The 12,238-nt window shown below is 37.3% G+C and overlaps 1 protein-coding gene across 1 annotated transcript in view; it reads left to right on the plus strand.

Moving 5' to 3' along the window:
* Positions 1-12,238, plus strand: part of GBE1 (1,4-alpha-glucan branching enzyme 1) — a 292,532-nt gene that overhangs the window by 139,428 nt on the left and 140,866 nt on the right. The window contains exons 5-6 of the mRNA XM_067739200.1: positions 751-886; positions 3,386-3,476. Coding sequence (XP_067595301.1) covers positions 751-886; positions 3,386-3,476 — 227 coding nt within the window. The remainder of the gene's footprint in view (positions 1-750; positions 887-3,385; positions 3,477-12,238) is intronic.

Genomic DNA, 12,238 nt, shown 5'->3' on the forward strand with positions numbered 1-12,238 from the left:
ACTTCTCTCTTCACCACCGGTTTAATATTTTACATCATAATGTACTCATTTGCTATATATATATATATATATATGTCCATCATGTGTAGCCAATAAAATATAAAAGTGAGTTTTTGTTTTATCGTGTGTTTCTGAAGTTGTGGGCGGGGGAAGAACACTAAATCTCTATGTACTGACCTATAAGGGATACTGATTTTTAAAAATTTTAACTACAATTTCTGATTAATCAAAGACTCTCCAGTGGTGTAATATTTCTCACTGTCATGGACTTGAAGCAGGATCAGTGTCCTTAGGAACAACGAATAGTCAAGACATCTCATGAATGTATTAATCAGGGTAATTTTTTAAGCCTGTCTTATTGATAAGAGTTATAGGTATCTTGGAGCTCACTTTTCTGTCCTTTAAGTTATCGAAGCTTGTTGATAAATGCTTTGCATTTAATAATTATGTATGCATTTCACAGTTCTTATGTTTTCTCTAAGGCTTAGGCTCAAAATACATCTTCACTCAGTGATAAGGCATGAGCCATCGCATGACTACTCTTTTCAAATAGGTCTATTACCATGATCCTAAAAAGGATTTTTTTTTTCAAAAGAAAGTTTAATGGAGGCAGCCAGTGCCTTTTATATGTGAAAGTAGTTTCAAAGTGTTTGACTGAGTTAATTCATCATTTCATTTAACATGCTTAATCTGTTAGTGTCATACCTGCAGTTTTGGCTTAATTCTATATGTAATTTTAATATTCTGTAGTTTAAGCATTCCAAACCAAAGAAGCCAAGAGGTCTACGAATTTATGAATCTCATGTGGGAATTTCTTCCTATGAAGGAAAAATAGCTTCTTATAAACATTTTACATGCAATATACTACCAAGAATCAAAGACCTTGGTAAGTAATAACTCTGATTTTTATTCAGATAAAATTTTAATGAGTCTGTTCTCTTACTAGAGAAGCTAATTACAAGTGTCTCTTTTATTGTGTTAAGAGATTAAATATGTAATAGAAATGCATGTTATTTTAGGCTTCTCAAATTGCCCTGTAATAGTGATAGCATAGAAAAGAGAAATGGAATAAGATAGAACATAAGAATTCAAGATATTATTCCAATTTCAATTTTAATGTGAAATGATAGCTTCCAAAATTATAGATAAATATGTAAGCATAATTACTTTTCTACAGGAGAGTTTTGTTTTGTTTTGTTTTTGCGGTACGTGGGCCTCTCACTGTTGTGGCCTCTCCAGTTGTGGAGCACAGGCTCCGGACATGCAGGCTCAGGGGCCATGGCTCATGGGCCCAGCCACTCCGTGGCATGTGGGATCTTCCCAGACCAGGGCACGAACGCGTGTCCCCTGCATCGGCAGGCGGACTCTAAACCACTGCACCACCAGGGAAGCCCTACAGGAGAGAATTCTTATCAATTTAAGTGGTCACTGGTTATAGCCTGTTCATTTAAGTCTGTTAGGGAAAAAAATCTTACATTTGTAAGGTGACTAGAACTCATTTTGTTTCAGAGTCATTGTATATATAGCTCCTGTCTGGATGACTTATTAGACAGATATTTGTGGTGCATCTTTCTGTGTGAGTCACATTGGTCTAGGTGTTTGTATTGGACTCTAATGACACAAACCCTGTCTTCATGGGAACAAGCAGGAGAGTGAATAGTGTACTGCTGAATTATTGATTCAGAATGCTTTAGATCTGTTATTTTCTTTTTATAGGTAATGCTTTTTATCATTTCTCAGCATATTAACACCTGCTACAGTGGCTAGGCAGGAAGATAAACTACATTTAATTAGTCTGCTTCTGGTAGGCAGTCCACATTTTGGCTAGAGGAAAAGTTTCTCATGGTTGAAATTTTTAGTTATATAGGGATCTTGATTACCTGAGATGATGAGGTCAGTTTCCAGAAACCAAAATTAATTAAATGTTTGCATAATTTAATATAAATTATATTTAATAAATATTATATTAATATTGTTATACTTGAGATGGTCTCTCATTTCATACTGTAATAAATTGTTTATGACCTGGATCTTGCAGAAGTTTCAGCAGAACAAGGATTTTCTTATTCATCTTTATGTTTGAATTACCTAGCCCAGTACTCTGACCATAAGTAAGTTTAGGAATGGTTAATGACATAAAATGTATAATAAAAGCTATAAATTGTTACTTGGTCAGAAGAATAATATTGATTACATAATAGAGAAATAAACTACAAACTCTGTATTTTGTGACTAAGTATTATACTTGGTTTATATTATTGAGCAGTAGTTTATATACATATTTCTACCAGGCCTGATAGAGTTAATTTATTTCTTTTTTTAATAGTAAAGCCAACAGTAATAACTTTTCAACAGATTCTGAATCATGGAGTTTATGTTATCCTTTAAACTTACAAATCCTCAGTTCTGAACGTGAATCGTAATTGTTCCAATATTAATTATGTACTAAAATATGTGCACAAGAAATTATATTGACATGAATTAGACTTTGAGAACAGAATAGGAATATTTTCTTTGCATGTTGCAGAAGGCAATTAAATCATATTTGAAAATTTTACTGTATTTTACTTTGAAGAAAATGATTTTTTTAGTTTTTTAAAAGACCAAAGTTTCTTCTACTCTGATTATTTGCTTACATTAAAAACACATTAATAAATATATTTGTGTTAAGGATTTTTAAAAATACATACCTATCTTTTTGAGTCAGTTCATTTGAGTCAATTTATTTAGTGTTAAAGCAAAACATTTTCAGATAGAGAAAGGAAGGATGTATGTGGGTGTACGTGTGTGTGTATACGTGTGTGTGTGTGTGTGCACGTGCGCACACATGTGTGCCCATGAATGACTGTGGAGTAATTTTATAGGTCCTAGAAACAGTGGAAAATGGAAGCATTAATGCTGGCTTTATAAAAGCTACCTTGTAGAAAAATGGATTCAATGGTATGGTATATCTTATGTTAGAAAAAAGAGAAATATAAAGAAAAAGGTGAAATTAAAAGTACATGGCCTGCAATCAGTTACTTTTATTTGGCTTTCACAATCTTCGATATGAATATTACAAGTGCAACTGAAGTTTAGCATATGCAGATTGCCATCTTTAATATTCTAAAGCCAAATTAAGTATATTTGCATATCACTTATTACTTATTAAAATGAAGACATTTCAAATAGCTAGACTATAACCCTCAAGAACTAACTGTCTGATTTTATGTTAGAAGGTCAGACAAGCAAAGATGTTAAAGTAGTAGAACTTTTCAAAATGACCAAATCTTCTAGATTATATGTAAAATGTAATGCCTTTTGAACAGGGTCTGTGTTTATATATTGTTTTCATTACTTTTTAAAAATGTGGCTCTTAATCTCTATTTGACCTTTGCTTATACAGGATACAATTGCATTCAGATGATGGCGATCATGGAACATGCTTACTATGCCAGTTTTGGTTACCAAATCACAAGCTTCTTTGCAGCTTCAAGGTAAAATGAAAGAAATTATATCCATTCTTGTTTGAACAAAACATTTAAAAAATGAAATGAATTTCTATATTTTGTGTGATGTCTTATAACCTATTTTAGGGTTAACAGAGCTAATAGAAGCTGAGCATTTTCTTTTATTAAGATCATAGACTCTCATCTCATCAAGCCTTAGAGTCTGTCCTGATTTAACATTGCTTTTCACAAAATGATTTCTGGTACAGAATATCCAGTTAGCCTGCTGAAATTGTGATATGTTCGGAGGCCTAAGCTTCAGTCAGAAAATCCTGACTTATGGAAGCCATTATTGCTAGAGCTCATATCCTTTTCTGGAAAGAGATTGACTTATATAGGAAGGTAACTGAGGAGGCCCTTGGTGGGATATATACTACCCACAGAAGGACTGTCCTTCTTCCCAGGGTGAAATCCAAGGAATGTTGCTCTCTGGGCAGAAAGACATCAAGGGGTCCTATGCAGAGAGGTACTGACCCGAATAACCATAAGTTGAACAAGTCCAACATTGTCTCTGCCACATGGAGCTTACAGGGTGGTGGCATACAGACATAAATCCAATAATCATACATATTACGATTTCCACATGTAATAAAAGCTAAGAAGAAGATGGCAGATTTCTCCAATAACATAGAATCAGGGGTCTAATCAGTTTAGATTAGATCTGAACTGATGTTACAACTGAGATCTAAAACATGATTAAGAGATAAACAGTTTTCAAATCTAAAAAAAAGAGTTACCTGGGGGGAGGAGTGAAGTGGGAGTAGGTAGATAGCATTCCAGACATACAGAAAAGTTACTGGTCCCTTCACCTGTTTCTCTTCATAGGACTTCTCCTTGAACGAGTTATCTGTCCTTGCTGTCTCTAATTCCTCCACTCCTCTTCTTTCTTGAACTCATTCCAAGTACACGCTCCACCACTTTGCTGAAACTGCTCCTGTCTAGGATACTGTTGCCCTCTGCATTGTAAAGTCAATCATCAGTTCTTAGCTTACTTGTCAGCAGCATTTGGCACAATTGATTACTCCTACCTTCTTGCAACTTTTTTCTTCTCTTGGCTTTCAGAATATTAAACTTTCCTATTGTTTTTCTCAAATGTTTTGTTGCTTCTTCTTTACTTCATTTGCTCTTTCTCACCAATAAAGATGGGCCATTCCAGTGTTCAGCCCTTGGCTTCATTCCTTCCTGTATCTATATGAAGGACCTTTAAGGTCTCATCCATTCTGATGACTCAAATACACTTTATTTTATTTTGAATTTTATTTTATTTATTTTTTTATACAGCAGGTTCTTATTAGTTATCCATTTTATACATATTAGTGTATATATGTCAATCACAATTGCCCAATTAATCACACCACCCCGCTGGCTGCTTTCCCCCCTTGGTGTCCATACGTTTGTTCTCTACATCTGTGTCTCAATATCTGCCCTGCAAACCAGTTCATCTGTACCATTTTTTAAGTTCCACATGTGTGCGTTAATATACTATATTTGTTTTTCTCTTTCTGACTTACTTCACTATGTATGACAGTCTCTAGATGCACCCACGTCTCTGCAAACGACCCAATTTCGTTCCTTTTTATGGCTGAGTAATATTCCATTGTATATATGTACCACATCTTCTTTATCCATTCGTCTGTCGATGGGCATTTAGGTTGCTTCCATGACCTGGCTATTGTAAAGAGTGCTGCAGTGAACATTGGGGTGCATATGTCTTTTTGAATTATGGTTTTCTCTGGATATATGCCCAGTAGTGGGATTGCTGGGTCATATGGTAATGCTATTTTTTGTTTTTTAAGGAACCTCCATACTGTTCTCCATAGTGGTTGTATCAAGTTACATTCCCACCAACAGTGTAAGAGGGTTCCCTTTTCTCCACACCCTCTCCAGCATTTGTTGTTTGTAGATTTTCTGATGATGCCCATTCTAACTGGTGTGAGGTGATACCTCATTGTAGTTTTGATTTGCATGTCTCTAATGATTCATGATGTTGAGCAGCTTTTCATTTGCTTCTTGGCCATCTGTATGTCTTCTTTGAAGAAATGTCTATTTAGGTCTTCTGCCCATTTTTGGATTGGGTTGTTTGTTTTTTTAATACTTAGCTGCATGAGCTGTTTATATATTTTGGAGATTAAATGTTTCTCTGTTGATTCGTTTGCAAATATTTTCTCCCATTCTGAGGGTTGTCTTTTCATCTTGTTTATAGTTTCCTTTGCTGTGCAAAAGCTTTTAACTTTCATTATGTCCCATTTGTTTATTTTTGTTTTTATTTCCATTACTCTAGGAGGTGGATCAAAAAAGATCTTGCTGTGATTTATGTCAAAGAGTGTTCTTCCTATGTTTTCCTCTAAGAGTTTTATAGTGTCTGGTTTTACATTTAGGTCTCTAATCCATTTTTTATTTTATTTTATTTATTTATTTTTTTTGTGGTATGCAGGCCTCTCACTGTTTTGGCCTCTCCCGTTGCGGAGCACAGGCTCCAGACGCGCAGGCCCAGCGGCCATGGCTCACGGGCCCAGCCGCTCCACGGCATGCGGGATCCTCCCGGACCAGGACACGAACCCATGTCCCCTGCATCGGCAGGCAGACTCTCAACCACTGCGCCACCAGGGAAGCCCTCTAATTCATTTTGAGTTTATTTTTATGTATGGTGTTAGGGAGTGTTCTAATTTCATTCTTTTACATGTAGCTATCCAGTTTCCCAGCATGACTTATTGAAGGGACTGTCTTTTCTCCATTGTATATCCTTGCCTCCTTTGTCATAGATTAGTTGACCATAGTTGCCTGCGTTCATCTCTGGGCTTTCTATCCCATTCCATTGAGCTATATTTCTTTTTTTGTGCCAGTACCATATTGTCTTGATTACTGTAAATTTGTAGTGTAGTCTGAAGTCAGGGAGTCTGATTCCTCCAAGACTGCTTTGGCTATTTGGGGTCTTTTGTGTCTCCATACAAATTTTAAGAGTTTTTGTTCTAGTTCTATAAAAAATGCCAGTGGTAATTTGATAGGGATTGCATTGAATCTGTAGATTGCTTTGGGTAGTATAGTGATTTTCACAATATTGATTCTTCAAATCCAAGAACATGGTATATCTCTCCATCTGTTTGTATCATCTTTAATTTCTTTCATCAGTGTTTTATACTTTTCTGCATACAGATCTTTTGCCTCCCTAGGTAGGTTTATTCCTAGGTATTTTATTCTTTTTCTTGCAATGGCAAATGGGAGTGTTTCCTTAATTTCTATTTCAGATTTTTCATCATTAGTGTATAGGAATGGAAGATATTTCTGTGCATTAATTTTGTATCCTGCAGCTTTCCCAAATTTATTGATTAGCTCTAGTAGTTTCCTGGTGGTATCTTTAGGATTCTTCATGTATAGTATCATGTCATGGGCAAACAGTGACAGTTTTACTTCTTCTTTTCCAATTTGTATTCCTTTTATTTCTTTGTCTTCTCTGATTACCATGGCTAGGACTTCCAAAACTATGTTGAAAAATAGTGGTGAGAGTGGACATCCTTGTTTGCTCCTGATCTTAGAAGAAATGCTTTCAGTTGTTCACCACTGAGAACGATGTTTGCTGTGGGTTTGTCATATATGGCCTTTATTATGTTGAGGTTCCCTCTGTGCCCACTTTCTGGAGAGTTTTTATCATAAATGAGTGTTGAATTTTGTCAAGAGCTTTTCCTGCATCGATTGAAATGATCATATGGTTTTTATTTTTCAACTTGTTAATATGGTGTATCACATTGATTGATTGTGTATATTGAAGAATCCTTGCATCCCTGGGATAAATCCCACTTGATCATGGTGTATGATCCTTTTAATGTATTGTTGGATTCAGTTTGCTAGTATTTTCTTGAGGATTTTTGCATCTATATTCATCAGTGATATTCTGTAATTTCTATTTTTGTGGTATCTTTGTCTGGTTTTGGTATCAGGGTGATAGTGGCCTCATAGAATGAGTTTGGGAGTGTTCCTTCCTCTGCAATTTTTTGGAAGAGTTTGAGAAGGATAGGTGTTAGCTCTTCTCTGTGTTTGGTAGAATTCACCTGTGAAGCCATCTGGTCCTGGACTTGTGTTTGTTTGAAGATTTTTAATCACAGTTTCAATTTCATTACTTGTGATTGGTCTGTTCATATTTTCTGTTTCTTGCTGGTTCAGTCTGGGAACGTTATACCTTTCTAAGAATTTGTCCATTTCTTCCAGGTTGTCCATTTTATTGGCATAGAGTTGCTTGTAGTAGTCTCTTATGATTCTTTTGTATTTCTGCGGTGTCTGTTGTAACTTCTCCGTTTTCATTTCTAATTTCATTGATTTGAGCCCTCTCCCTCTTTTTCTTGATGAGTCTGGCAAATGGTTTATCTTTTTTTTTTTTTTATCTTCTCAAAGAGCCAGCTTTTAGTTTTATTGATATTTGCTATTGTTTTCATTGTTTCTATTTCGTTTATTTCTGCTCTGATCTTTATGATTTCTTTCCTTCTGCTAACTTTGGGTTTTGTTTGTTCTTCTTTGTCTAGTTCCTTTAGGTGTAAGGTTAGATTGTTTATTTGAGATTTTTCTTGTTTCTTGAGGTAGGCTTGTATTGCTGTAAACTGCCATCTTAGAACTGCTATTGCTGCATCCCATAGCTTTTGGGTCATCATGTTTTGTTGTCATTTGTCTCTTGGTATTTTTTGATTACCTCTTTGATTTCTTCAGTGATCTCTTGGTTATGTAGTAACCTATTGTTTAGTCTCCATGTGTTTGTGTTTTTTACGTTTTTTTCTCTGTAATTTATTTCTAATCTCATAGCATTGTGGTCAGAAAAAATTCTTGATCTGATTTCAATTTTCTTAAATTTACTGAGGCTTGATTTGTGACCCAAGATGTGATCTGTCCTGGAGAATGTTCCGTGTGCACTTGAATAGAAAGTGTAACCTGCTGTTTTTGGATGGAATGTCCTACAAATATCAATTAAATCTATCTGGTCTATTGTATCATTTAAAGCTTGTGTTTCCTTATTAATTTTCTGTCTGGATGATCTGTTCATTGGTGTAAGAGAGGTGTTAAAATCCCCCACTATTGTGTTACTGTCGATTTCCTCTTTTATAGCTGTTAGCAGTTGCCTTATGTATTGAGGTGCTCCTATTTTGGGTGCATGTATATTTATAATTGTTATATCTTCTAATTGGATTGATCCCTTGATCATTATGTAGTGTCCTTCCTTGTCTCTTGTAACATTCTTTATTTTAAAGTCTATTTTATTTGATATGAGTATTGCTACTCTGGCTTTCTTTTGATTTCCATTTGCATGGAATATGTTTTTCCATCCCCTCACTTTCAGTCTGTATGTATCCCTACGTTTGAAGTGGGTCTCTTGTAGACAGCATATATATGGGTCTTGTTTTTGGATCCATTCAGCGAGCCTGTGGCCTTTGGTTGGAGCATTTAATCCATTCACATTTAAGGTAATCATTGATATGTATGTTCCTATGACCATTTTCTTAATTGTTTTGGGTTTGTGTTTGTAGGTCCTTTTCTTCTCTTGTGTTTACCACTTAGAGAAGTTCCTTTTGCATTTGCTGTAGAGCTGGTTTGGTGGTGCTGAATTCTCTTAGCTTTTGCTTCGCTGTAAAGGTTTTGATTTCTCGATTGAATCTGAATGAGATTCTTGCTGGGTAGAGTAATCTTGGTTGTAGGTTCTTCCCTTGCATCACTTTCAATATGTCATGCCACTCTCTTCTGACTTGTAGAGTTTCTGCTGAGAAATCAGCTGTTAATAACTTTATGGGAGTTCCCTTGTGTGTTATTTGTCTTTTTTCCCTTGCTGCTTTCAATAATTTTTCTTTGTCTTTAATTTTTGCCAATTTGACTACTATGTTTCTCAGCGTGTTTCTCCTTGGTTTATCCTGTATGGGACTGTCTGCACTTCCTGGAGTTGAGTGGCTCTTTCCTTTCCCATGTTAGGGAAGTTTTCAACTATAATCTCTTCAAATATTTTCTCGGGTCCCTTCTCTCTCTCTTCTCCCTCTGGACCCCTATAATGCGAATATTGTTGTGTTTAATTTTGTCCCAGAGGTCTCTGAAGCTGTCTTCATTTCTTTTCATTCTTTTTTCTTTATTCTGTTCTGCAGCAGTGAATTCCACCTTTCTGTCTTCCACGTCACTTATCTTTTCTTCTGCCTCAGTTATTGTGCTACTGATTCCTTGCAGTGTATTTTTTCATTTCAGTTATTGTATTGTTCATCCCTGTTGGTTTGTTCTTTAATTCTTCTAGGTCTTTGTTAAACATTTCTTGCATCTTCTCAATCTTTGCCTCCATTCTTTTTCCGAGGTCCTGGATAATCTTCGCTATCATTAGTTTGAATTGTCTTTCTAGAAGGTTACCTATCTCCACTGCAGTTAGTTGCTTTTCTGGGTTTTTATCTTGTTCCTTCATCTGGTACATAGCCCTCTGCCTTTTCATCTTGTCTCTCTTTCTGTGAATGTGGTTTTTTGTTCCACAGGCTGCGGGATTGTAGTTCTTCTTGCTTCTGCTCTCTGCCCTCTGTTGGATTAGGCTATCTAACAGGCTTGTGCATGTTTCCTGATGGGAAGGACTGGTGGTGGGTAGAGCTGGCTGTTGTTCTGGTGGTCAGAGCTCAGTAAAACTTTAATTGGCTTGTCTGCTGATGGGTGGAGCTGGTTCCCTCCCTGTTCGTTGTTTGGCCTGAGGCAACCCAACACTGGAGCCTACCTGGGCTCTTTGGTGGGGCTAATGGTGGACTCTGGGAGGGCTCACACCAACGAGTACTTCCCAGAATTTCTGTTGCCTGTGTCCTTGTCCTCATGGTGAGCCACAGCTACCCTCTGCCTCTTGTAGGAGACCCTCCAACACTAGCAGGTAGGTCTGGTTTAGTGTCCTGTGGGGACACTGTTCCTTCCCCTGGGTCCCAACGTGCACACTACTTTGTGTGTGCCCTCCAGGAGTGGAGTCTCTGTTTTCCCCATTCCTGTTGAAGTCCTGCAGTCCAATCCTACTAGCCTTCAAAGTCTGATCCTCTAGGAATTGCTCCTCCCATTGCTGCACCCCCAGGTTGGAAAGCCTGACGTGGGGCTCAGAACCTTTACCCCAGTGGGTGGACTTCTGTGGTATACGTGTCATCCAGTTTGTGAGTCACCCACCCAGCAGTTATGGGATTTGATTTTATTTGGATTGCGCCCCTCCTACCATCTCATTGTGGCTTCTCCTTTGTCTTTGAATGTGGCGTATCTTTTTTGGTGTGTTCCAGTATCTTCCTGTCAATAATTGTTCAGCAGTTAGTTGTGATTCTGGTGCTCTTGCAAGAGGGAGTGAGAGCACGTCCTTGTACTCCACCATCTTGAACCAGTCTCCTCAAATATACTTTATATGCCAACTGCCAAATTTAGTTCTCCAGTCCTCACCTCTGTTGTGAACTCCAAACAGTGCCTATTTGAGGTTTGGGTATGTAATACATATCTCATTCTTAACCTGTTCCAGATTAAATATCTGATCTTATCTTCTAACCTTCTTCTCTTGCTATCTTCACTAACATAATAAATGACATCTCCATCTTCCAATTGTTTAAGCCATCTGCCTTATACTTGACTTTTCCCTTTATGTCCCCACCCCTATACTCTAGCTATCAGAAAACCTAGCCACTGGCAACTTCAAAATATATCCCCAGTCTGGCTGCTTCAACTGCTACCACCATGGTCCAAGTTGCTGTTTCTCACCTGCATTATTTCATTAGGTCTGTAACTGGTCACTCTATCCTCTTGTCCTCCTTCCCTAGCTTTCTCCCCGCCACACATGTGGACCACTTTCTGCACAGTATGTAAAGTCATCTTTTTAAAATGAAAGTCAGATCATGTCACTCTCTTGCTCAGAACTCTGATGATTCCCTGTCCCTTTCGGAATAAAAGCCAAATGCCTTACATTGATCCATGAGGCCACATGTGATCTGGTTCTTGGCCAACTCTCTGAGCTCATCTCTTTCTTGATTATTCCACTCCAGCCACACTAGAGTATTTGCTCACTGCTCCATGGAATCTGCTCTTAGGAGCCCCACTGCATACTAAGCACTGTACTGTAGCATGGGAAACTAGATGGTCAGAGCCCCTGCCCTCAAGGGACATATAGTCTAGTGAGGAAGAGAGATAGTAAACAATTCATCACCAGGGTGATTTTTTATTTAAAAGCAAAAGTTGATGCTATGGAAGACTGCAGTATTGAGATTTTTATATAGGTTAAGAAAGGCCTTCCTCTTGGGAGTGATTTTTGTTTCCTATTTCACGCTGACTAGAAAACTGTTTTTAACACAAACCCACGTGCATGTGAGCTGCCCATCTTTCCGGCTTGGGTGATGACAGGACCCGCTGGTACTTGAGGCATTCCAATCTGGGAATAAGTAAGTACAGGAGAAATGGCCTCAATTAAGGCACCAAGGATATTCAAAGAAGTATTCTAAGCGCCCTCACAATCCCAACCATGCATGCTTAAAGGGATGGCCAGGTATGTGGACAGGAATGACCATACCCCTCAAACTAGCTAGGCTTGGCGATGGAAATCAGAAGCTCTGAGTATAGAGAAGCGGAATTTTACTACCTACTCAAAATGTGAATTTTCATTGTGCTATAAATCTACAATTAACAGCCAGATTTATTTTTTTATTGAATGCTTTTAAAGATGCCTAATAACAACTATTAAGCAACTTTGATTTATATCTAAGTATTATATCATACTACATTTGTACGTTTGAAGTATCTAGTAC

The sequence above is a fragment of the Pseudorca crassidens genome, chromosome 5, assembly GCF_039906515.1.
Source record: "Pseudorca crassidens isolate mPseCra1 chromosome 5, mPseCra1.hap1, whole genome shotgun sequence".
Lineage (NCBI taxonomy): Eukaryota > Metazoa > Chordata > Mammalia > Artiodactyla > Delphinidae > Pseudorca > Pseudorca crassidens.